Consider the following 26156-nt stretch of genomic DNA (forward strand, 5'->3'; position numbering starts at 1 on the left):
AACTTCAGAAACGTTGTCTGATTAACCCTCCTGCCAGCAACCCCCAGGGTGAAGTCAGGGTGGTGTCACCCTGTGGGAGGGGCAGCCCGGGGCAAGTGAGCGCATCTGCTCATGGTGTCCTGCAGGGGCCCCACCTTGGGCTCCGTAGGAGGTGTGTGGGGCGGGGGCAGAATCCGGAGGGGGAGAAAGGGTCCTTGGGGTGTGGTCATCTCACTTGACCGAGAGGGCAGGCGTAGGAGCTTTAGTGCGTCGACCCCGAGTTGGCACCAGCCGCCCCACCTTCCTGCTGCTTCCTCCGGTGACATACTTTCCACCTTGTGCCTCCATTTCCTCTTCTCTGAGGGGGACGGTGGTGCTGTCTCAAGGGTGAAGTGAGAAGGTGGGACCCGTGCAAAATTACTGCTCCCCCCTTCTCCCTCCGTGGGGTCTCCGGGGCTCCTGTCTGAAGCTGTCAGCCTTGGTTTTTGGGGGAACCTTCTCCTCCTGTGCACACAGCACCTCAGCTCTTGTGGACCTGTCGGGCAAAGCAGGATGCTAGCAGGGCGCTCGCCAGCCCCCCAGCAGCCTGCCAGCCTTGGTGCCTGCGCCCCGCCTGCTGTGTGAGTTGAGGGCTGGTTAGGATGCGGGGTAGGGGATCCCTGTTCCCACTCACGACAGAGAATGTTGAGGCTCAGCTTCACTTGGGGATCCAGGTCCTGAGGCGGCAGTGGGGCTTTGGCTGTCACTTGCGGGCTGGGAGGGCCCATGAGCACTTGCGAGGCCCAGCCTGGGGCCGCCCAGAGGTGGCCTGCCCGCCCCCGGCTGCCCCAGCCTGTTCTACTGAGGCCAGGACAAAAGCCTCTTCTCTGCTCCGCATTCAAAGAGATGCTTGTCCCCCGATGCTGCAGCTGTGGCGTGGGAGCGCGCCGTCTGGGGCGGCAGTCGTGCGGGCATGCGGCACTGAGTGCGGGCTCCAGTGGCACTGCGGCCACAGCACCAGACCGAGGGGCTCCTCTTTCAGCATCTAGCCCAAGCGTGTGGCTGACTGGGTCCCGAGCCCTGGTGGCTAAGGAGGTGCCCCACCCAGTCTCAGGGCTGCCACGTGGGGAGCCCTCCTTGCCAGCCGTTCTGAGCTGGCAGGCAGAGGTCCCGCAGATGAGCGTGCCGGCGGCTCCCGCTTTGGCCTGCAGGAGCGCGCTCAAGCCCAGTGGCCAAGGTGGCCCCCAGAGGAGAGGATAAGTAGATTCCCTGTGTGGGGAAGGAGACACAACGGGCTGAGCCGGGCCTGGTGCAGTGGCCACGATCAGAGTTTATCTGAACACCTGAAAACCTCCCGTGCACGGAAAGCTGTCTTCTTGTGACTTGTGCTCTGTTACATCAGACACTTGTGATTTGATGAGAAAACGGGAGGTGCCCTGTCCCGGCCACCTCAGTGCTGCGGTTTCTCCCGAAGCCCAGGGGTGTTTCTCCCGAAGCCCAGGGCGGGGGGGTCACGGTGATTCAACATGGGGGCCAAACTCCAAGGCCTTCCCGTGTGAACTTGAAAGGAATGGCTTAGTGGAGGAGGAATTGCCCTGGGCTGGTGCGTGTGCCGCTCGTGTGCCCCTTGTGACGGGTCCCCACGGCGGAGGGCGGACACTCCTCCCTCGTCTGGGTTGGAGGCGCTGCAGCTGCGCTGGGCTGGAGAGCCAGCACTTAGGCAGCGTGTAGGGAGGCCCACCCCCGGCCTTTCCCCACCGAGCTATGGGGTCGAGCATCCTTTGTCTCCATCAGAAGCACCGAGACGTGAGACGGCTCTGGCTGGTCCAGGCTGCCGGCAAACCATGCTTACTCTCTGGTCCTTTGAGAAATTCCGTTTGGTCTTTTGAGTCCCCGGCAAGCTGCTTGGCCTCACACGCACACCTTCTCTAGCATCTTGGACTGGCTTCCTCTCCTCACCTGGCCCAGGTGAGAGGACCCCTAAGCCGTGCCCAGGGCGCCTGTCCCCCCAGGGGTCTCCTCCAGGAAGCTCCCATGGGATGCTGGTGCCTCAGTTGTCCCGTTTCATTTTGGACCCTCTGGTGCCTGTGCGGAAGGGCAGTGGGAACAGGGAGGCACAGCGGAGGGAGGGGCCGAGAGGTGGAGCCTGCTCCAGCCTGGGGAGCCGTGGGCCAGGCCCCGCCTGTGTCCCAAAGGCCTCTGGGCCTTGGTGGTCTAGGGGCACACAGGTGGTGCTGTCCGTGGTGGCAGAGGCAGGTGTGGGCCTGACCGGGTCCCTGGGCCCGAGTTCCATGTGGCGGTAGAGCTTGCGCCGCAGCGCTGCCTGTTAGCTCCATGTGTGCTCGCGGATGGAGGCATCTCAGCTCCTGCGGCGAGGGAGCCGCACAGATGTTGCCGCTCAGTCTCCTTGGCTTGTCCCAGCATCCTCCCCGGAGGGGGAGGCACACGGACGGTGGGGTGCGGTACCTCACTGGGAAGCACGGCCGGTGCGGGAGGCCCGGCCCCTTGCTGCGCTGTGCTGCCCCGCCGTGTGTGGGACGGCCGCTTCCCTAACCCACCCCTCTCGTCCTGTCCCCACCTCCCAGGTATCCGCCCCCAGATCATGAACGGCCCCCTGCACCCGCGCCCCCTGGTGGCGCTGCTCGACGGCAGAGACTGCACCGTGGAGATGCCCATCCTGAAGGACCTGGCCACCGTGGCCTTCTGTGACGCACAGTCCACACAGGAGATCCACGAGAAGGTGGGTCCCCTCCTCACCCCGCCCGCCGGTCTGGTCCCCCAGGTCGGGTGGCAGCAGCTGGCATTCCGCGAGCAAGTGCTTGGTGCCGCTGCTGCCCTGATGGCCCCCCGCCTTTCCACCCTCAGGTCCCCGCTCGCCAGTCCCTATCACCTCCGTGGGCCTCCCTGACCACGGCAGGTGAGGGAGGGAGGTCCTAGACACTGCCAGGACCCCTCCACTCCCCCACTCCCCTGGCGTCACCGAGCAGGCCCCCGAGCACAGCCGGGGTGCCCTCACCTGCGGGAAGCTGTCAACACCCAGGCCGCGTCCTAGCTGGCTGTTTTCCCGCTGAAATCCTCTGTTGCGTGTTCAAGGGCAATGGGGGCCTCCAACCTGTGCTCCGCTCACCCCGTCACAGGTTTTAAATGAGGCTGTCGGCGCCATGATGTACCACACCATCACCCTCACCAGGGAGGACCTGGAGAAGTTCAAGGCCCTGAGAGTGATCGTGCGGATAGGCAGCGGCTACGACAACGTCGACATCAAGGCTGCAGGCGAGCTCGGTAAGTGCCTGGCGGGTGCCCAGTGAGTGCCCAGTGAGTGTGTGCTGGGGCAGAGGCAGCAGAGCACACAGTGCCTGCTTCCAGCTGGAGGAAGGGGGTTGGTTTCAAAGGGAACCGAGCCAGGCACGCCTCCGAATACACAGGTAGAAGCGTCCTGCTGGGTTCAGAGCCCTCACCTTGGGACCTGCGGGGCTGGGCCGGGCTGTGTCGCTTGGGAAGGATGCTGAGCCAGACCAGCCCCAGGCCCTTCCCTGCAGAGGGGACAGTGAGTTGCCGCACCTCTGTGTCGGTTGGCCAGGACCCATCAACCTGAAATGAACTTGTGCTGGGTGCACAGCTCAGGGTTTCTGGGTCTCCTCCAATCCTGGGATGGTGCTGTCTCCCCAAGGGCTGCTGTCCACACAGGGACCTTCCTAGGTCAGGGTCAGTGCAGGTGGACCACTGCACAGTCCCTCCTGCCCATCCCTTGCCATTAGGGGTTTCCAGAGAAGAGCAGAGGCAGCAGATGGACACCCAAAGGCGGGGCTCCTGGCCACTTTCCAGACCCCGGGCCGCAGGCGCCCTGAGGCGGGGGGGCTTGGCGTGGCAGCCTCCCTGTCCCGGCACCTGGCGTGGGCTCTGAGTTTGTGGACCGTTTGCAGAGGCTCAAGGGGCCACGCTTTGACAGCAGGAGTCCCCAGGCTGCCCTGCTGTCTTTGGAGGGGCCAGAAGGGTCCTTCTAGACTAGCCCCTCTCTGGTGACTGTCCTGGTGTTTTTGAAACATGCCGGCCCTGCAGCCAGTGTGTGGGGCTGTGATCTGCCTGGTGCCCTGCAGCCATGAGGCTGAGAAGGGGTACCTCAAAACAGTCAGGAACCCAGGCCTTTATGCCCCTGCCTGCTCCCGCCCCAAGCCAGCCTCTCAGCCCCACGGAGCCAGTGCTCCAAAGGCAGGCCCAGTGTGTGCAGTGCCCTGCCTGGGCAGCTCAGCACCGTACCTGACTGTGAACACCCACAAGCATGTGGTGTGACGGTTCCGGCCGCAGCCCAGGGCACCCCAGTGGGCTGCAGCCTTTCCCCCACCCCTTGAGGTCCTAGCCTGGGGGCTTGAGTGAGGGCTGTGGATTTGTTTTAGCAGTTAGTTCCCCTGCTTGCATCGGGGCTGCACCCAGTTCCTGAACCACGGGGTAAGTCTTGTGGGTGCGCGTGGCGGCGGGCGGGGGGCGGGGGCAGGCCTCGGGGGGCCTGTTCTGAGTAGCGCTGGGTCTGGTCTGATTCTTCGTGATGGTGCCGGGCTGCTCTGCAGAGCGGCGGGTGGCCTGGGAGTTGTGGCTACGGCAGGTTGGGCTCGCCTCCCAGGTGAAGCCCACGGATAAGGCAGGAGGTGGTCGTTGCCCCGCAGGTGCTGTTCTAACCCTCCCCTGTCCCGAGTGGGGTGCTGTGCAGTGGTGGTTCAGAAGATTGATCCTGGTTTTTCTGGGGCACCCCTGGCTGGTCTCCATCGTCTCACCCCCTTCCTTGGGGGGGGGGTCGCTTGACCCTGTACAAGAGGAGAAGGGGTTATGACAGCGGTGGCTTCCCACGTGCACCCCAAGCCTTTGCTTCCACCTCAGCATCACTCTGAGCCCCTCTCTGTCGCCACGGAGAACCTTGGGAGGATGCGAGTCTTCAGAAGCGTGTCTACTGTAAACTCAAATTCTCCAGTTTTCCCTGGCACTGAGAGGAATGTTTTTTGAAAACAAATGTTCTTTGTGCTCTTGATAGAGCTGAAATCTCGAGTTCGAGCCGTGACAGAGAATGTGGCTCGACACCCCGGGGGGCTCGCGATCCTTTCCCTTCACCTACCTCCCGTCTCTGCAGCATCTGCCCCTCGTGACACCGCCACCCGCAATGTGTGTGACGTTGGGCTTCCTTGCCAGGACCCGGCCACCTCTCTCGGGGGGCCAGGGAAGGGGGGATGCGGGGAGAGATGGGATTGAAGGTGCCCGCGAGGGAACGTCCCATCTCCGCAGTAGTAGAAGCTGCCTCGCGGGCAGACTCGGGACCCGGGTGGGGCGGCCGTGTCCCCAGAGTCCCCCCACAGAGGCCCGCCGGGGGCCTGCGATGTTGAAAGATGTAAACGGCATGTCCGCGGTGGCCTTTTCGTTGATCCTGGTCCAGTTTGATAAGGGAGCTGCTTCGGGGACATCTGCTGGGCCGTTTTGAAGGCCGTTTTCAAATGTGGGCTCTGCAGAAGGAAAATGGGCCCCTGTCCAGCCGTCCTTTGTCTCCAAATGCACTTCACAGCTCATTCGGTCAGCTGACCTGTAATGAGGACAGAAGAGCAGGTGGCTCAGGTCTCTGCCCCTCCTGATGACGTCCGGGCCCACGGCGTGTGTTCCTGGGAGGGCAGCTCCCCTCCAGCATTCCCTGGAGCCCCGTCCTGAAGGCTTCGGGGCCCAGGGCACCTCGCCTCCGGCCCTGACATGATGGGCGAGGTGCTTCCTGTTCAGAGCAGGGAGGGGCTGTGGGCCGCCGGCCGCAGGCGAGGACAGCACCTGGGCAAGTAGAGGGGTCCTCCCCATCTGTAGTGTCACCCCAAGATCCAGGAGGAAGCAGTGGGAAGTTGGAAGGTTGTTGGAGAGAGCTAGGGCCCAGACTGAGCGCCGCGCACTGTCATTCCGTGAGCCTTTCTGGCCAAGCTCGTTAATCTGGCGTCCAGCCTGGTCCAGTTCAGAAGGCGTTAGAGCAAAGAGCAAAAGCGTCAGCTGAGGGGAAAAGCAGCTCAGCTCTTGGGCTCGGACTTCGGGTCCACGGGGGCTGCAGCCTTGCTCTGTGGGTGCCAGCAGCTTGTCCTCATGGCATTTGGAGAATCATCCTTAAGGTATGAAGAACAGATTAGGAGTTTCCCCTCAAGAGGGTGGTCAGGGCTATAGAGTTTCAGCCATCAGGGCAGGACGTCTCAGGGGATGCCAGCAGCACCTCCTCCCAGGCCTTGGGGCACCCCAAGCCCATGTATCCGCTTTCCCAGGCCTTGGGGCACCCCAAGCCCATGTATCCGCTTTCCCAGACCTTGGTCTTGGGCTCTCCACACAGGCACAAGAGCCAAGGAGCTAAATTTCAAAGTTCTAGTGCGAAGGCGGAGACATGGCCCCACTGCGGTCCCTCGTCCCCTGGGCGGGCTGGTGCGGTGCTTTATCTCTCGTGGACGCACAGATTCTCTCCTCCAACTTCATCACATCTCGTCCCACCTCCCAGGGTGCAGGGGGGCCCCTGGGCCTGGGCAGTGGCTGCGTCTGCAGCGGAAGGTCCACACTGGGCTGTTCTGCTGCTGGACCTTCCCCCTGGGCTTCAGGCAGAACAGATCAAGCCCCACGAGGAATGGAAATTGTCCCAGCTGCCAAAAGATTTTCTTATACCACTGGCATCTGCCTCCGTCTATCCAGACTGTAGTAATCCTGACTTCTAGTCTAGCCGCAGATCCTGTGCTTGGTCATTTCAAATGAAGTGGGTGCTGCAAGACGACTGACTTGCAGCTCGCGTAAGGTTTGTCAGCCTGGATCTCAAAACCTCATCCCCTGGCAGGTGGGGCAGCACATGGATGCTTTCACCCTGGGGGCTGTGTGTCCTCCAATGGGTCGCTGAGACCCTGGGCCTCAGGGCAGCCCTCGTGGGGTGGCGACACAGCTGCTGGGAAGGGGTGCTCCACACATTTGGTCCTGGTTTCTGTCCGGTGGAGCTGCAGGTGCTCTCTGCCCAGGCTCCTGACCCGAGAAGATAGAGGAATGCAGGCGCCTTACAGGTGGCCTGGCCCTGCATCCCTGGCTGTGACTCCGGGGGTCCCAAAAGGGACGTTTTCAGCTGGGCCAGCATATGCTCCCTGGACACCTACATCCCTCCTTGGAAAGTGGCTGGACTGGCAGACCCCAGGCCTCGCCAGGGGAACGGGGCTGGATCTAGGCCCGCCGGCCCTCTGTGTGCCTGCCCCTCCCACATCTGGCAAACATTCTTCCCCAAAACACCCTCCCACTGAGGAAGGTCAGTGCCAGGGCCCTTCCTGCCTGAGACTTGGGGCAGTTCTCCCTGCAGTCCTCAGCTGCCGGCCTCCTGGTGCTGGGAAACGCTAGCCCTTCATCTCTATTCCTCACACAGAGTCTGAGGGATCATCTTCACCAGCTGCTCTCAGCCCTGAAAGCTCTTTCAGAAAGCAGGGCGGGCACCTGTCTGCTCTGTTGTCTTTCTGTCAGAGCGGGAGGGTGACTAGGGTCCACTGAGCAAATGTGGGGCTGGATTCAGACATCAGCTCCATCCTGTCCCAGCCCACGGGCCTGGAAGGTGTTAACTTTCTAATTCTTCTGTCTTGCCTTTAAAAAAAAAAAAAAGAAGTAATATGTTCATTGCATTAGACTCTTAAAATACCATAAAACAAAAGGCCGCTCTCCATCACCCCAGCCCCGGCCTGGGGGGAGGATCCAGGAGGTTGCATTGCAAAGAGCCTCTGGTTTCCTGGATCCCAGAGACCATCAGGAGGGGGCCCTACACGCTAGCTTCCTGGCGCTGGACGGGGATGGTGGACGGAGCTGGACCACCACTCGCTTCCCAGGGACGTGGGGCCTGGAAGCACTGGGTGGGCCGGACATGGGGTCAGCAGGGGGCTGGGGGGTGAGCCAAGCCCCGGACAGAAGTCCTCCTGGGACGGCTACGGGGCTGGAGGTCCCTGGGCCTCAGAGCCAGACGGTCTGTGTCCTCTAGGTGACAAGCAGGCCTCAGAGACCCACACCTGCCCGGGGCCACACACATAGTCCGTGGCTGAATGGGCCACCTTTGCCACCCCTGCCCCTCAGCTGGGTGGACTGGGAACCCTGGCGCTTCCCCACAGAACTTGGGGTTCTCATCCCAGCGCCTTGCTCTTGTCGTTTCCAGGGATCGCCGTATGCAACATCCCGTCCGCGGCAGTGGAAGAGACGGCCGACTCCACCATCTGCCACATTCTGAACCTGTACCGGCGGAACACGTGGCTGTACCAGGCGCTGCGGGAAGGCACGCGGGTGCAGAGCGTCGAGCAGATCCGGGAGGTTGCCTCGGGGGCAGCCCGCATCCGCGGGGAGACGCTGGGCCTCATTGGCTTCGGTACGTGCGCCTGCTCCGCAGGGACCACCTGGGGGAGGCAGGCCTGGCCCTGGAAGTCGGGGTGCGCTGCAGCTGTGCCTGTGGGAGGAGCTCGCTTGGGCCGGAGGAAGGCCCTTGCCCTTCGCCGAGCTGCCTGGGGTGGGAGGTCAGAGGTCAAGACTGACCAGGGAACTCGCCCAGAGGTAAGATCTGGGTTGCTTCTGGAAGAATGGGTCTGACGTCGGCGGGAGGGCGCCCCCAGGAAGGCGCCGTGCTAACTGCCCTGGGTAGAGGGTGAGGAGCTGGTGGCTGAGTGGAGACCCAGGCAGTGGGCAAGGCCCACCTGCAGGCGCCAGGCGGGGGTGGCAGTGGAGTCGCTGAAGGATTTTTGCGCCAGAAGGTGGCGGGGTCAGGTCAGCAGCTTGGAAAGCTCCCCCAAGAGAGGGGGCATGGTAAGGCCTCCCTCTGCGGTGACACGGTGGGCGGCCCTGGGAGCACCTGGGGCAGGTTCCTCAGGAGGAGGTGCGCCGCGGTGGAAAGCAGCCTGGCTGCCACAGCTGTTGGCAGCACTGGGCCCCAAGTCGAGCCCCGACTCGGCAAACAGGAGCCGACCGGGCGGGTGGGCTTGCTCGTTGCTCACCGGCTCTGCGACCTTGAGGACAGAGCTCGACCTCTCTGCGTCAGTTTCTGATCTGTCAATTGGGAACGAGTGTTAGCAACACGGTTGCTGCCTGGAAGCACACGGGTGTGTTGTGACTGCAGGGCTTGGCTTCCAGAAGGCCCCCCAAGCTGCCGGTCAGCCGTCAGCTTGGAGCTCTGTGTTTCCGAATAACTGAGGGCAGGACCTCTGGGACGGCCACAGTGCCTCCTTGTGCTGCAAGTTCCTGTCCAGGAGGCCCGGGTACCGGCTGGAACAAGTAGAAGGAGCTGGGCTTCTTCCAGGAGCGTACATCTTTCCAGCACCCGGGTGTGGGTGCTAAGAGCCCAGGTTTCAGGGGTGATCACACTTAGGGAGCTAATCCTTTCGCCGAAGAGTCTGTCTTCATTTTTCTGGAGTGGAAGATACAATATGACTCAAATGCCGGTGCTCTGTGAGCCGCAGCGCCCTCTGCTGGTGCCCGCGGGGCTTCCCACCGCTCTGGGAAGTGGGTCTTGGAGACAGTTCTTAGAACAACGTGCATTCTTAAGCCGACGCACAGGCCTCAGGTGGGCTCCGGCCAGGGTGCAGAGCCTCACCTTGCGAGTGGCCCGGCCACGTGGTAGACCACTTGTTTCCAGGGCGTCTGACCGCAGCCATCCCAGCAAGTTCTTACGGGGGACGTTTCTTCGGCTGTACCCTTTGCCATCCATCTTTTGAAGGCCGGTCCCGTGAACTCCAGCCCTGTTTACTCAAGACCGTAAGCCAAGCACTGCCACAGTCCCGGAGCCCCCCTGCACACTAGGTTTTTCCTTGCTACCTTTCCTGGTCTCTCTGGAGCCTCCCAGAACTGTAGGCAGAGCTGAGGCAGGAGGCGGCATGGTCATACGCGGCCTCACGCCTCTGCTGCCGCCCTGACTGTTTGGGGCTGAAAGCCTCCGCCTGCCTAAGAGTCGGCCGAGAAGCAGCAGCCGAGCCCGGAGTGTGGAGCAAGTTCCTCCAAACCCAGTTCATGCCGCCGCGCAGGGGCCTGGACGGGGCGCTGTCGCGAGCTTGACCCCAGCCCGGGCTGGTGGTGGGTACTGCTCCAGGCCAGCCTCCGAGTTGGGAATAAGCATGAAAAATCTGAAGGGAAAGCGTGCCAACAGTGACAGTATTTTTATTTTATGTTTTTGTTTGTTTTTTGGTTTGTTTATTTTGCGGTACGTGGGCCTCTCCCATTGCAGGGCACAGGCTCCAGACGCACAGGCTCAGCGGCCATAGCTCACGGGCCCAGCCGCTCCCCAGCATGTGGGATCCTCCCGGACCGGGGCACGAACCCGTGTCCCCTGCATCGGCAGGCGGACTCTCAACCACTGCGCCACCAGGGAAGCCCTATTTTGTCTTTTTAAGGCCAAGGCAATTAGGTTCTCCTCTCTGAGGCTGGGTTTTGATCAAGTCAGTAAGACTATTTATCATCAGGTCTTGCAAAATTTAGTCAGGAAAACCCCATGGCTGAAGTAGAGCCAGTGGAAAGATGAGGGTTCGTGAATTTATGAAAAGCAGAGCCATGGGGAAGGCTCTGGTGACCGGCCGTGACTCCGCCCCGGGCACTGCCGCCGGGACCCCATCTCCTGTGAAAGTGTGTTAGGACGCGGGGGGGAAGGAGGGCAGCTAAAGGCCGGCAAAGCGGGGGGTGGTGGGTGTGCTGGCGTTGGCCGTGAGCCCCAGCCGCCGCGTGGTGGGGGCGCTTGGTTCCGAACCTCGGGTACGTCAGAGGGGGGTCTTCGGGTCACTGCTGCCCTTCCCGCCCCTGCCGTCGTGCTGGCTCCTCTGCAGTGTGGCTGTTACTTCCTGGCTCGCCGTGTCCAAGTGGTGACACTGAAGAGGGATGGCACGAGGGGTGTGACCACGGGCGACCCCGCAGCTGTCCCTCCTGATCAGAACGGCCTTATCAGAGCTTTGCCTCCAGACCATGGCGGTGGTGGAACTGCCGCCCATTTGGATTGCAGTTTCAGCAGGAGGCGGTGGCGGTCCGCCACCCCACTGCCCTCCCACGGGCTTCCCTTCTTCCTCCTGCACATTTGAGTAATGGTTTTCGAGCCAGATTTATTCTGTGCTCTCCCCAAATCAGCTCCTCCAGGTATCATTCACACCATTTTGTGTTCAAGCTGAAAACTGCTCTAGGAAGCAAGAGGTGCCGTCTATGGGGGTCAGCGGGTTTGCGCAAATGACGGCCACTCAGGAGTCAGGGAAGCCTTCGCGTCCTGTTAGGCGACGTTGCTGTCTAACTTGCTGGAGGCCTGACCCACGCTCCACGTGTGCTCAGAGCCCCACCTCTCAACCAGAGCACTTCCCCACATCCATCGGTGCTCAGGCCAGACTGCAGTGGTCAGTTTCGATCACTGTTCATGAGCAAACCTGGTGGCAATTACACAAGAGAACAGTCCCTGTTCGACACTGAGTACAATAAAGAGATGAAGCTCAGGTTAAGAAGCCCACTATATCAGCAAACAAGTAGGGGAAAGAGAAATACGAAGGAGATGATATCGGTGATGGTTGGGAGCTGGCACGTGGAGTTCCCTAGACTGTTCTCTCTAGTTATGTCTATGTTTGAAAATGTGCCTAATAGGAACCTGAAAACAAAACAACTACTCTGGTAGCAAGTACAGGTGATAAGCGCTGCCCTGCTCACCCAGAAGCGTTGGCCCGGCTCCGGCCCCAGTGACCTGGGGAGAAGTGCTGGCCTCAGGTGGCACCAAGCCCTGGGCGTTCGGTTCTCCCAGCACCACCACAGACTGGGTCCAACTGCCAGAAGTGCTGGAGGCAGCAGAGCTGCGGCTGGGCGCCACGCAAGGTCCCCGCCTCGGGACGAGCGTCGGCAGGAGGCGCGGGGGCCTCGCTCACCTGGACGCTCTCTTTCTGCACAGGTCGCACGGGGCAGGCGGTTGCCGTTCGAGCCAAGGCCTTTGGATTCAGCGTCATATTTTATGACCCCTACTTGCAGGATGGGATAGAGCGGTCCCTGGGCGTGCAGAGGGTCTACACCCTGCAGGACTTACTGTATCAGAGCGACTGCGTCTCCTTGCACTGTAATCTCAACGAACATAACCACCACCTCATCAATGACTTTACTATAAAGCAGGTAAATTGAAATAAATGGCCTCAGACCCTGGAAACGTCTGTCAAAACCAAAGGGGGAATGGGAAACGGTCCAGTGGACACACCAGTGAGCGGAGAAAGAAGTCCCCCGAGGCATCAGCAAGGAGCTGGGCGGGGCCCCCTCCGTGAGATGGGCCGTGGTGAGCGGGGAGGGGCAGGACCCGGCCCAGGACCCAGCTCTGACCAGGCCTGGCCTCCAAGACAGCCAGTTGACAGGTCACGGCTCCCGCTGCCCCAGCTTGCAGCCCTCTCTCTCGGGGTCAGCGGGAGCGGCCCCCCCGGCCCCCCGCTGTCACCGAGGCTCTGCGCTCCCTTCCCCCGCAGCCGCTGCGCGCGCATCAAACACCCAGACCCACTACCATCCACTGCCGCGGCTCCCTTCTTCAAACCTGGGTGCAGGCTCCTCCCAAGGCGGCAGCGGCGGCACCCGTTTACCAGCTTTTCCCTCCCCCTCGCAGATGAGGCAAGGAGCATTCCTAGTGAACGCGGCCCGCGGCGGACTGGTGGATGAGAAAGCCTTAGCCCAAGCCCTCAAGGAAGGCAGGATACGAGGGGCGGCCCTCGACGTGCACGAATCGGAGCCTTTCAGGCAGGTTTGGTAGCTCAGGGCTCGCACAGGAACTCGCAGGAGCCCCACTGTGACCTCGGGGCAGCTTCCCAGACGGGTCCTGGGTGGGCACCTGGAGACCAGGTTTACAGCCTCTGCTCTTCTAAGGTCTGTGCTGTATTCTCACCAAGTATAAAAGGGCCAGAAGTTCCCCCAAAGATGATCAGAAAGGGGACAGGCAGGAAGACAAATGGCGGTGAAGAGCAGGCTTTCCCCGTACTCTGGATTGCTCTGGTTGGAGGCAGGCTAGTCGGCCCTCCCTATAATTGTCCCTTCTTTCCGAGTCCCTCGTGATGCCTGACGCTAATTAGTTTTATGAGTATGTTCTTACACTCCCAACCCTTAGGAAACAGACTGCAGAATCCCCCCCCCCCAGCCCCGTGGTTTTATCTGTGTGGCTAGCATTCCACACGGCCAAGGGCTCCCTTTTGACGAGCAGGGCGGGGAGTGAGAGTGACGTGCGTTGTTTTCCTCATCTGCTGTGTTTTTTGTATACTCATCTAGCTTTGCTCAGGGTCCCCTGAAGGACGCACCGAATCTCATTTGTACACCCCACACGGCCTGGTACAGTGAGCAAGCCTCCCTGGAGATGAGGGAGGCGGCCGCCACCGAGATCCGCCGGGCCATCACAGGTGAGCCCTCCGCCACGCTGGCTGCCTCCGATCCCAGTGACGGACACGCGGAAGGGGGCATGGGGCTTTGCTGCTGGCAGAGGTGGTCTCTAGGCATCAAGTTGAAGAAATTCGGAATGAGTTGGGCCCCGTTTCTTTCAGGGGAAACCAATTCCCTTTTGTATTAGCCAGTGCAAGTCTCGCAAACCTGGAAGGGGAGGGAGCCCCAGGGGGAGCCGTGGGCAGCTCCCTTCTGTTTGGCTGGAGCCCAGTGTGGTTCAGGCCCTGGAACAAGTCATATGTTGTGGAAATACAAGGGCCGACCCTTCCTATCAAAGAGTAAGAGACTTGCATTGTAGCTTGTCCCCGCATAACAGAGAAGTATAACATTTAAGTCACTGTGACCTTGAAAAATACATATGATTACTTTTAATCATCTTATTCCAGGTCGCATCCCAGAGAGCTTAAGAAACTGTGTGAACAAGGAATTCTTTGTCACAACAGCTCCCTGGTCAGTAATAGATCAGCAAGCAATTCATCCAGAGCTCAATGGTGCCACATACAGGTGAGGAGAGGAATGGGCTGAGCCCTGCTCCCTGGGGGAGGGCGGAGACGGGGGACCTGGGGACGTTAAGCCAACCTGAGCGCTAGTAAGAATTACACACTGTCCCCTCCTCTCAGTTCTTCCATTCCTCATTTCCGTGGAACAAACATAGTTTGGGGACAGAGCCGAGAATTGGAATTCCTATTTTAAAGGGGGTGCGGGGTACGGGTGGGTTGTGCATTCCCCAGCGGGTCTGAATCACTGTTCATTCCGAAGCCACTTGAAAACCAGAGGGTTTCTAGGTGAAAAGGTACAGAAAAGGTCATCAAGGAAGAGGGCCTGATTTTGTTTTCTAACTTGAACTTTCTGTCCAAGGAGAGCATTCTGGCCAAAGCCCAGTCCATCTGACGGGCGGGGTGGGGGGGGGGGGGTCTTTGTTTCTCCGTGAAGCAGGAAGTTTGACCCCAGGGGCACGTGACAGTGACAGAGTTTGGGTGGGACTGAGGCAAGAGAGCTTGCACTGGGGACACGAGCCAGGACCCTTGGAAGGGACCAGGGGTTTTGTCTGTGGTAGTTTTCCATGGTTCTCTTCCCCCAGCATGGCCGGTTGCAGGGAAATAGCTCCTCCCCCATAAAGGAGAGAAGCGGCAGCGTGGAATGCCAGAAGGGACCTTTTGTTCTGCTTACTCTGACCCAGGACTGCCCCACCTTGGCAGTACTGGGCCAGATGGCCCGTGCATTATAGGATGTATAGTGGCAGCCCTGGCCCCCACCCGCTAGAAGCCGATAGCACCTCCCACTCCCAACGGTGACAACTAAAAACGCCCCCCAGACACTGCCCGAGATCCCTGGTTTTGAACCACTGCTCTAGGGGGGCGATTAAATATAGTCTGTGTAAAAGCACCCACACATGGAAGCTCCTACTCTGGGCAAGGAAGCCAAGCGGTTTCTGCCCAAGTCACGTGGCTTTGTTTGCACGCAGCACGTTCTATTAAAGGCCCACTTGCGTTTTACCCTCATAAGCATTTTCAAGCATCACTTGGGCCCAGCCCAGCACCAGATTGGATTCCCCTGTTTGTCCATGTTGGTGGCCTACCCTTTAAGGGCCACGTCCTAATTATTCCTCTAGACAGAGCAAGGCTCCTTGGCCCCTTGGAAAACTGCTTGTGCTGGAGGGTTGCAGCTCACAGGGTCCTGTTCATCAGAGTCCTCCTGGACAGTCCCTGACCAGCGTCACTGTAACAGGCCGAGACCCCGTCCCCTTTACCGCAAGTGTGAAGGGTTTGATAACTTGGAGAGGAAGACTAATTCTAAAGCCCCTGCTTCAAAAGTATGTTTTGTCCTCAGTGTTTAAATACACGAGTCACACCTGTGCATAATGTCCATGTGCTCGGGCGTGCGCGCGCACACAGCCATTCCTGTGCCTGCAGGATAAGATGAGGCCACGTTCAGGTGCCCTCCAGGTACCCTCAGAGGGCAGGCATCCTGCCCATCACCAGCTCACCATCTCCCCTGCTGCTGCCCTGTCCCCACCCACATCTCAGGTTACGGGAGCCGGTAACTAACCAGCCTAGGAAGTCACACTTCGCAAGCGTACTTCATGCCCTCTGTTAGGAAATCATTAAAGCCTTTGATATAACTGATGAATACTTTCTAACGCAGCCGAAAAACTTGGAATTTATTTTGTCCAAAACGTTTTACAAATGCGACACGGTTTCCCCACACACGATTAATTAGTATAGTCTATTGCTGTTGCCTAAAAGCTACAAAATTAGTGCTTTGATTGGACTAACTAGGCTTTGTTGTTTATGAATTAGATGTCCATGTTTAACTTTACCATGTAGACTTCTCCTTGCTTTGGAGGTAGGAGGTATGACAACCCATCCCATAAACAGAGCAAGAGCTTGGCAGCTTCTGGGGCCTGAACTTAACCGGCCCTTTCTCTTGTGCCCGCCCTCCCTAGATACCCGCCAGGCATCGTGGGCGTGGCTCCGGGAGGACTTCCTGCAGCCATGGAAGGGATCATCCCGGGAGGCATCCCGGTAACCCACAACCTCCCCACGGTGGCACACCCTTCCCAAGCTCCCTCTCCCAACCAGCCCACAAAACACGGGGACAGTCGAGAGCACCCCAACGAGCAATAGCAGAGAGTGACGGAAGGTAACCATTCAGATACACCTGGGACCAAGAGACAGTGAAAAATAGATGAACTAAGAGAAAAGGAATCTGACAGTCTTTTTAACTGATTCTGGACATACGCATCATTGACGTTGCAGTGTTAAAACTACAAAGGAGCTCGAAGCCGAGACGTGGGAAAACTGAAGATGTCGTCTGCTTGTGGAAGCGCTGAAAAAGACTAGGACGTGATTTATTAACGACCAACTTCTGTTATTGTGTGTTAAGTTTTTCATCTGTCCATCAAATCACAAAGAATAAATAGATCTTTTTCCTTTATCAGTCCCTTGGACACAGCAGGTCCTGAACACCTTGCTCTAGAATGTTGCATCAGGAGTTCCAAACATCAAAATAAAAAATATTAAGAGGAAATCCCCATCCTATGACTCTAGTCCCTTCGGTCCACGGGGGCTGGTTACCTCTTTTGCTAATAGGAAGATTAAATTACTACAAAATGGGGAGAAAACTGTTTGCCTGTGTTAGACAACCGCGAGCATAGGATTGAAGACAGTACAGGCTCCTGTACAGAGAAGTCTCTCCCATCTGAACTGCATACTGAGCGGGCAAGTTGGTTGTGAGTTCAGTAAAAACCCTCTGATGATGCAAAAAAAAAAAAAAAAAGAAAAGTATTAAGTTTCACAAGCTGTTTGTACTCAAATATATTTTCTCAGTTTCAGATCCTCAGCTATTTTATTGAGTGGAAAGTCTTGAACTGAAAGGGTTCAAGAAGAATAATGTTGCATTTCCTTATGTCTCAGGAAACACTTTTTATGGTAACTTGTCAGATTGTCTATGAACAAACCCACTTTTTTAGACATTGATAAAGTCTTCTTTTCTTCACGTGATATTTTATACAAGAACACTTCAGGTGTGTTATTAGATGTGACTGATTTTAACAAATCCTATTAGATTTGTATCAACTAGTTACATGTTATATTCATAGTCTTTTGTGAATCATCGCCTTTTTGTTTAAAAGATGGCCTATTTTGAGCCTTTGTATAGGTACATTCCTGTTTTTGTGACAAAAAAACCTTTAAAACTGTCCCAAACAGAAAAATAATGGCTATCAGAAATATGTTTTGTTTTAGTGTGAGTTACCGTTACTGTATTTGTTTATTGTAAAGGTGGACATTTAGCGTTCAGTGCAGTTTTCAATAAAAAGTAATAAAAATTTCTGTTAAGCTCTGAAATTCAAGTACAACTCACCAGTGTAAAAGTTCTCTCCTTGAGATGTTTAAAGGCAACTGCATTTTTCAATTAGCCAGTTTCCCAACTCTTGTTATTCCGAGGGTCAAAGATTTACAGTACTTTTCTGTCATCTACCTATTCCATAACCAGACGCAAGAATGTTGATTACTTCATGTGATAGTTTAATTGAAAAAATCAAAACTTCACATAAGTCCATCCTTATCAAATCATGCCATCCCTAAGATGAAATAGTGGGTTAGAACTAAGTCAATTCAAGAAACAAAATTGGTCAAGTTTTAGAATTTTGATTTTAATTTACCCAAAAGCAAAATTATCTGGCTCAAGCATTAATGCAGGAAGGGAGGTGAATCTCAAAAAAAAAATTTTTTAATGATATTTACAAAGAAATGTTGCAAATTAATTAACATCAGCCATTTCCATAGGTTAGGAACTTTCCATTGATTTTATGGGTCTTCCTTCTCAAATAGCATTAAACCCCTTACTACTAGCAGTATCTGCAAATGTCAGTCACGTCCAACAATTCCAGGTACCGAACTCCTTTTCAGCCGCCTCCCCCCACCCTTTCCCATTTAAAAAAAGAAGTCATGACAACTTAAAGCATCAACCTCCTCACTCATTTTAAGGTGGTGGTCCCATCCCAACTCTCCCATGAAAAATTACACTGAAACCACCTGACACGGATAGAGAGATCCTGGACAGAGATACAGCAAATGGTTACTGACCTATCACTCCGGGGAGCAAAGTGGCAGCTCAAGATCATCTTCACGACCACTTGTCAAACAGGCAATCAGTGAGGGGGTGACGTATGCACAAAAAGGAGACCCCCAACCGACTATGCACAGCAATAGTCCCTTAACACAGACTAAGTCTGTGACACGATGAGCCTAAAAACCAAAAACATAAAAAGGTCCAAATCCATGGTGTGCTTGGGTTTTGACAGAAAACACCACACTGTATCCTCCCTAGAAAAAGAACCATAAAGTCCATACAGTTAAAGGTATTACTGTCCGGAGTCAACCAAAAGACATACAATATCTGTCACCCTGCCATATATAATCTGAGAAAGGACTGCAAACTCTATCTTGGGACAACAGTTATGGCTGTTTGATAGTTCAAGAGCTTAACATAGCATTGATTCACCAAAATGTTGGCCTTTACCAGCCAATCTGCTGTGAAAACCATTTAAAGCCCCATCCCTGTCTGGAGCCTAAGAAATGGAGTCATATATATATATATATAATTCTTTCCCACAGGGAAGAATGCTGTACCTGTTAAACTAGATGTGGTCAGGGTCACTGATCTATAAATAAATAAATAAAGAGGCACCTCAGGGAACACACCACGCAGCAAACACAACACACGGAGGCTAACGCTAAAGACCGAGCCTGCAGTTTTCTGAACAGTACTGACTGTAATGTAGACCGTAGCAACTAGATGCTTTTCCCTCAAACATTTCTCTTCGGATTCTTCAACTGGGAGAGCAGTTTTTGCTTAACAGCAACTAGAACAGGATGTCTGGCCACTAAAGAATTCTCTCCCTATATATGGAGAAAAGTTTATAGGGATGCTGTGCTATGTAATTAGAATGGCAGCCTTCTAAAAAATTAATTCTGTCCAAAATGAAAGCAAACCGTAGAGTCAATTTGTAAGAAAACATTAACCATTTGAAACAGTAACATACACATTACATCAAAATTCATTCATATGGAATCAAATTGCAAATATTTTTCCTGCAAGTTGTAGCATGCAGCAAAAGCGATCATCCTGGGAACACGTTTCAAGGAGTGTTCAGAGAGGGAAGAAAGAACTAGAGAGATGACATCTCATAGGTAATTTTCTATTTTTAGTATTCCAGCATCAAATCTGAGGTTGTGCACATTTCAATAGCATCTAAACAGAACTTAGAAGAAAACAAGAAGTAAATATTTCAAGGTTTTCACAGCCTTTTCATCAAAGGGAAGGAAAAGTGTGAGTGAGTGAGAGTGTGTGTGTGTGTGTGTGTGTGTGTGTGTGTGTGTGTGTGTGTGTGTGTGTATGTAGGGCTTCTTGCCAAATTCCTTGCCACATCAATAGTCTACAAAGTGCTTACCAGGACACTAAGTCTTTTTGTGTTCCTGAGATAGGTCTGAAATTTTCACCCAGTTTTGAATGTATACCTGAAGTGGTCAAATAATACTTTTTGTAGAAAGTTTTCCTACCTAAGATTATAGTCTTAACTTTAAATAAGAATGGCCACAATTAACCAACATGCAAAAATTCTCAGACTACTCACTGAGAAATTCATTATACAATGCATTTACCACCTTACTGCGTTCTTAAATCTTTATTCTATACTGAACTGATATTCCCAATTAGCCCAAGCAAAGGCATGCCTTTCTAACACAATTTGCTTAAAGCAGAGTTGATGATAAAAGACAGTTAAGAATCCACAGACTCTATGCATGGCAACCTGGGAGAGTATAACATTGTCAACAGAGTCAAGTGGGCGAATTTCACACAATTCATTCAGTTACATACGAGTGGGCCGGCTCCCCCGAGCACTCCCCCGCCAGCACTCCCCTCACTTACATCCACCGAATAACTATTCACAAAGAGACTGCTGCCCAGAGTCTGGTAGAAGAAGCCCCATCTTAAGGGCACTCTTCCAAACAAATAAATACCTAAACACTGAAAAGGGGCATTATCAGAAACTTTTAAAAAGACAAAATAATAGAAACCAAAACCCTTTCCAAAACAAGGGAACGATGTCTATGCAAAGTTCACTCAATAAAAAATCCTTACTTTTCTTACAGTTTGTTCCTTAAAGATTTTATTTTATTTTATTGGGCACAACAGGAACTAAATTATTAATAAAAATAAAAGCTTGTTTTTATGTTTTGCTGTGGGTAATTTGTACAAAAAGTTTCCAAATCTCTAACGAGCTCTAGTGAGACATAATGTAAAACGGATCTTTTAAGATGCAAGTAGAATGCCAGGTTCTACTTAAAAAAGAATTATCTCAAAGGAACAAAGAGTGATCTGCCATGTGCTTTTGGAGGTGCCCATGCTGGAAAAAACTTCTCAATAATATGAAGATGCTGGTACAACTTTTCCTATTACACAACTTCTTACACAACCACATGCGTTACATTTATAGACAGATTTACAATTTGAAAGGAAAAAAGTTGTCTTAATAAAATTCATTTTTTACAAACTGTAGTCCAAAGTTCTGTCTCCTCACAGCAGATGCATCATCTCCACGGGGTGTGTATCAGAAAAACCCTTCCAAGCAGATCCTGCCAGATCTGCTTCATTCCATGCCGTGCACTCTGCCTGGAGCACCGCAGCAGCGTGGAGGTCACTACAGAGCTGGTACCTTGCTCTTCTGCTCTTTGATTATTTTCATTCATCTTCATCATCTTCGTCTTCCTCCCCATCAGACAGGGATGTACAAGGCCGGATCTGTCGGTAGCGGTCAAGCCATTTTTCTACCATTTGCGTGACCAGAGGGTGATTTCGCCGCCGGGAGCTCTTCTGCATGGCCACGAGAACTCCTCCCTCAGTCACACAGCAGTCCAGCCACTCCCTGAGCAGCTTTTCTTGCTGTTCCTCATTACCTAGCTTTTAGAGGAATGTGAAGAAGAGGGAAAATAACACAACAGATCACAGACTTGACAGGAAAAATTTAACAGAAACCTACAGCTGGTATGATTAATGAAAAAGGCCAGAGCAACGAAGTGTTTCAACATGGTTTCCACCTCTCATCAATTTTATGTTTAAAACCCAGTTTCCTGTGGTTAAATAGAAAAAAAATCTATGGGAAAATTCACAGAAAAACCTAGAGGGAAGAACAGCCTAGTAATAAGTTAATTTGTTTGATATAATAGCAAAAAGCAAATGTTATCTAATAAGCTGATCCTTGCAGCTTCAAACAGAACAAGGTAAGTTTACTCAGAAAGTTATGTATATAGGCTCAAGGAACAAAAATTATCTGAACTTTTTTCTTAATATCATGGTTATAAAAAGTTTATAATTATTACTAGTATATGAAATAAAAGACCAATAATTTTATAAGAATTTGGGCTGGAGCGCTCTTTTACACATTCTCGCCACCTCCCCTGCCTGGCGTGCACCACCTGCTCCCCCGCAGCTCCAGTGACCTCCCACCTGCTCCTGTTCCCACCACTGCCCAGGTATCGAGTCTCAACCGAGTTGCCAGTATTCCTCTTCTGGGCAAACTGGCTGTTGGCTCCCCAGCTTACCCAGAATAAAGCCAAAGATTTAAAAGACCGTTGATGACCCCATGCCACCCCTTAACTTCTCAGCCTCGTCTCTCCCCGCTTGCCCAATCCCCACAAACCACACTGGCTTGAACTTCCCTCTACCTACAACTCTCTTCCCCCAGATTCTGCAAGACTCCTTCCTCTTTCAGGTCTCAATTCAGGCGTCACCTCCTCAGTGATGCCTTACCTTGGGCCCCCGGTGGCCCCCTCATCCCCCCCTTTCCCCCTCACCCCATCTTTTTATCTCCTCAGCACTCAGCACTACCTGAGGGCTAGGACTTTGGTCTTCACTGCTTTATCTCTGCAGAACACATCCTACACAGCAATTCTGAAAAGATAAATTTCAAAGTCTGTCTGACCAGGATTTATAGAAAGTGACAATTACTACGACCTAGTTCAAAATTGTAAGTGGTAGTACAGATAATACCACACCTGAAAGACACACTAGGCTGGGTTCTGGTACAGTGCTGCTACTTTAAGTAATTAATACAAGAAACAGGCTTCTTACCTCCTGAGCAGAAAGGAAGTGCACATGGAGTAACTTCCTTTCACTGTCAACCAGAGGCAGAAATGTAATGGTGACATCGTCATCGGTGTTCAGGTTAGCACCAGCACCTCGGTTACCATAGCCATCATTTTCCATGGCAACCAAAGCAGAGAAGTGGCCCCTTGTATAGCCCAGAGCAATCGGACTTTTCCAACAAAAACTCTGTTCCCACAACAAAGGCAAATACACACCTGGAAAGAGGGAAGAAAGTCACAATGAGATTTTCAGGATGTGACTGCAATGTGCATTAAAATAATAAACAAGAAAGCTCCAAAATACTCATGATAATGGCTTACCTTGAAACCGAGTATATCCCAAAGTTTCTCCCCGGAAACTTTTATAATATTTTACTCCATAAACTATAATTGGTCGTCTAAGAATATGTGCAAGTACAAAAATGTGGGTCTGTTCCAAACTTGCTCCAGGCTGTACAGAACAAAATAAAAGAAAGCAAATTCTCTTTAAAACATTTATTACCACCCCGGAAAACTGATGTGTATAACACAATGCTACCCTCCTTCATTATTACACTACCTCAATTCATTTAAAAAATATAGTAATACTACTGTCCAACTACAGAGTTTGATTCCTCAAATAGCAAAGTCCAATAAAAGAAATCTGCAAAGTTTATGTACAGGTATCCTTCATTATCCAAACTCAAGAACTGAACAGATTTGTTTAAATACTGATTTCAGAAACAAGAGATTCAGACAGCAAAGGAAGCTTGATTTATATAACTGCCTTCTGGTTAAGTTACTTGTGAAAGTACTACCTACAACAAGGTCCACCCAAAGTAAAAAGAACTTCGTTATTTCACACAAACATAAATGGCTGCATCACCTAAGGCAAGAATATGCAACAGGTCTCCCTTCCCCCCATAATGATTCTGACAGCACCTTTACAGGAGGTACATGTCTCAGATGTAAAACAGTCACTGTGAACCCTGCCCAAATGACCCAAAGACAGAAGGTACTTCCCTCAGAGGGTACTAATGAATTATGATGCTTTCTGCAAAGAAAAGAAGTGGTTTGTTGTGCATATATTTGAAGTTTATAGTTAAGTATATTAATATGCTTCATAAAATAAAACTAGCATGAGTGTGAGGGACAGCCCTACACAATACATCTAGAAAAGTTCATTCCCAAGTTAGTTAATCATTCCTGTCCACGGCACCTTCTCCTTGGCCTACGTCACGTGGACGGAGGCTCCTCACGTGGGGAGCCTTGTGAAGATCACAACTTGATCCTCAGGGGCCTGGCAGCTCAGCATCAGCACCCACCACTAGCACAGAGATCTTGGGGAAGTGTCCCCTCGGACACAGAATGGGAGCTAACCCGTAGGTAGGTAAAACAGGCATAAAGCCACCACTTCTTAAAATTTTTAATTTATTATTTTTTAAAATTTTTATTGGAGTATAGTTGATTTACAATGTTGTGTTAGTTTCTGCTGTACAGCAATGAGAATTGTTATACATATACCTATATCCACTCTTTTTTAGATTCTTTTCCCATATAGGTCATTACAGAGTATTGAGTAGAGTTCCCTGTGCTACACAGTAGGTCCTTATTAGCTATCTATTTTATATATAATAGCGTGTATATGTCAATCCCAAAAAGTCACCTGAGAGGACAATATAACTGAAGAGTAATCTGAGGAAATATTTAAGAGGTTAGAATCACCAAGTACAACTTTTATTTGGACAGTTTTTTAATCACTTAATATAAGAAACATGTTGCCCTCCCTGTGCTGCAGCGAGGACTTGCCTACGGTCCCAGAGCTGATAAACAGCAGTCACTAGAACCCAAGTCACCTGCTGCCAAGTCAAGCGCTCTTCCCTTCATGCCACACTGCCTCCAACATGGTCTTAGTGTAAACCAAGGCATTTAGACCAGCTGCCTCACTTTTCTCATAGGAGCAACATGCCCTGAAGCATTCTTACCTGACTAGCAAGAGAGAGTATAAATGCCCAGTCTTCTTGCCACTGTTCTTCTCTCAAGGAAAAATGTAAACCAAAGCTCTGAGAATACCAGGACTCCCAATCTTTCCAACGTGTATAAAACCTAAAAGCAACAGAGTAAAACAGAAGCCTTTCTATAAACAGTTCATTTAATGTTCCGATCATTTATTTAATGTAGTCTTTAAGCAATTCAAATGCAGAGATTAATAATTAATTTTACCTGGCTTGCAGTATATTTTTCCAATTAAAAATGCCTCTTTTCTGCTAGCAGACATCTTTTAACATATCCTCAGACATAATCTGATTCACCACCCACCAAATTTTCATCAAAACTACGAACACTAGTGATGAGAACGGTTGATTTCAATTGTCTACTATTGGTTTACGAATAAAAACTAAAAACACTCAAAATCATCTGAGAGGTTGGATAAAAATCAAAGACACTACATTTCTCCATTAATGAATAGTTATCCACTACTTGGTCACAGACTAGAAATAGCCCATGTGTTTATAAGAATATCAAAATCACTTCCTTGAGATTTCATTCATTAAATAAAATTATTTGATTATCACATGACAATTGAAATAAAAAATCACTGTAACTACAAGAACAATCCCTTCTTCATGCTTAATACCTGTTTAAATACTTCGGCCTAATAAATTATGAAGACTAAAAATCAAACTAGGCCACTGGTAGACTGAATTACTAAAAGCAAAACATTCCTTTTCTTTAGATCAAGTATACAAATAAAGCCGGATATAATTATGCTCAAAACTGTGATCCACTGTCTTACAAAACAAACCAGCAAAGACCTCTGAAGACATTTAACCTGTTTGTAACATCACATTCCTCTCACATGTAGTGAACTATCAGAAATCCCCAATACTTTTATGTATTTGAATTCTAGGTAAAAGAATCAAAAGATCAGAAAACATTCTTTTGCTGTTGTTGAAATGTTAAGGTATTAAATGTCTTAAGTGTCACACGTTTCTTTAGAGTAACTTAATGCAGGGCTCCGTGAAAAGTAAATTAATATATTTTAGATTTTAAAAAGAATGTTACGGAGGCTTAACTCTTGTTTGATTAGAAAAAAAACTTTTCTATGCCAGAGAACCATAGGTTTTCTCTTTTTAAATCAGGAATGTAAGTTTCAATGCCAAATGTTTAAAAATAAAATATGGATATTCCTCTTTTAAAATACCTAAGATACACAGAAATATATTTCAATGCACCAATGACAAAATACATTGTTTTAATAAATTCGAGGAAAAATATCATGAAACACAGAAAGTTGCTGCAGTTAAGAAATTTCTTGGTTGCTGCCTAGGATCGTTTTATTGAATGAGACACCTAAATGTGCCAGAAATCAAATGATGACTTCACTCAAAACTCAAGAAGACTGCAGAAAAAGGCTGTTCAAAATATATTTTAAAAATAAGCATGTTCAAATAATCACACCCACCACACAAAGACCTAAACACTCAAGCTACCTGGCTCACTGAGAACAGACAAGCAAACCAAATCCAGGAATACGAGGCCAAGCGGGACAGCAAGTTTGGCTTTAACACTGAGAAGTCACTTCGGGGCTTCCCTGGTGGTGCAGTGATTAAGAATCTGCCTGCCAATGCAGGAGACACGGGTTTGAGCCCTGATCCAGGAAGATCCCACATGCCACAGAGCAACTAAGCCCGTGCACCACAACTACTGAGCCTGTGCTCTAGAGCCCGCGTGCCACAACTAATGAAGCCCGTAGCCCCCGCTCGCCACAACTAGAGAATGTCCACGAGCAGCAACGAAGAACCAATGCAGCCAAAAATAAATAAATTTATTTTTAAAAAAATCAATTCCACGTTCATGGATGAATTCCACATTCAGTGCAATCTCTATCAAAATCTCAGAGGACTTTTCTGCAGAAGCTAGAACCTAAAATTTATCTAGAAATCCAAAGAATTCAGAATAGCAAAAAGAATCTTGAAAGAAGTAGTACAAAGTTGGAAGACTTATACTCCAGATTTCAAAACCTACCACAAAGCTACAATCATCAAGAAAGTCTAATGTCAGCATAAGGACAGACATACATATCAACAGGAAAAAATTGAGAGTCCAGAAATAAACTTTTACTTTTTAAGGTAAAATACTTTTTGACAGAAGTACCAAGGC

General features: G+C 51.7%; 2 protein-coding genes across 9 annotated transcripts in view; one reads left to right on the plus strand and one right to left on the minus strand.

Moving 5' to 3' along the window:
* The window catches only part of CTBP2 (C-terminal binding protein 2), a 162861-nt gene extending 146215 nt beyond the window's left edge, over positions 1–16646 (plus strand). For 5 of the 6 annotated variants that reach the window (XM_060286816.2, XM_030832023.2, XM_030832025.3 and 2 more), the window contains 8 exons: positions 2544–2698; positions 3096–3240; positions 8120–8326; positions 11852–12066; positions 12542–12672; positions 13195–13322; positions 13749–13866; positions 15809–16646. In XM_060286816.2, coding sequence (XP_060142799.1) covers positions 2544–2698; positions 3096–3240; positions 8120–8326; positions 11852–12066; positions 12542–12672; positions 13195–13322; positions 13749–13866; positions 15809–15989 — 1280 coding nt within the window. In that variant the 3' untranslated portion in view covers positions 15990–16646. The remainder of the gene's footprint in view (positions 1–2543; positions 2699–3095; positions 3241–8119; positions 8327–11851; positions 12067–12541; positions 12673–13194; positions 13323–13748; positions 13867–15808) is intronic. The other variant, XM_060286817.1, reaches the window with a different exon arrangement.
* A 721-nt stretch (positions 16647–17367) lies between these two features.
* Positions 17368–26156, minus strand: part of ZRANB1 (zinc finger RANBP2-type containing 1) — a 69362-nt gene continuing 60573 nt past the window's right edge. For all 3 annotated transcript variants that reach the window (XM_030832019.3, XM_030832021.3, XM_030832022.2), the window contains 4 exons: positions 23978–24098; positions 22335–22464; positions 22000–22229; positions 17368–20829 (listed from right to left, as the gene is read on the minus strand). In XM_030832019.3, the coding sequence (XP_030687879.1) occupies positions 20611–20829; positions 22000–22229; positions 22335–22464; positions 23978–24098 (700 nt within the window). In that variant the 3' untranslated portion in view covers positions 17368–20610. The remainder of the gene's footprint in view (positions 20830–21999; positions 22230–22334; positions 22465–23977; positions 24099–26156) is intronic.

Source organism: Globicephala melas, chromosome 16, assembly GCF_963455315.2.
Source record: "Globicephala melas chromosome 16, mGloMel1.2, whole genome shotgun sequence".
Lineage (NCBI taxonomy): Eukaryota > Metazoa > Chordata > Mammalia > Artiodactyla > Delphinidae > Globicephala > Globicephala melas.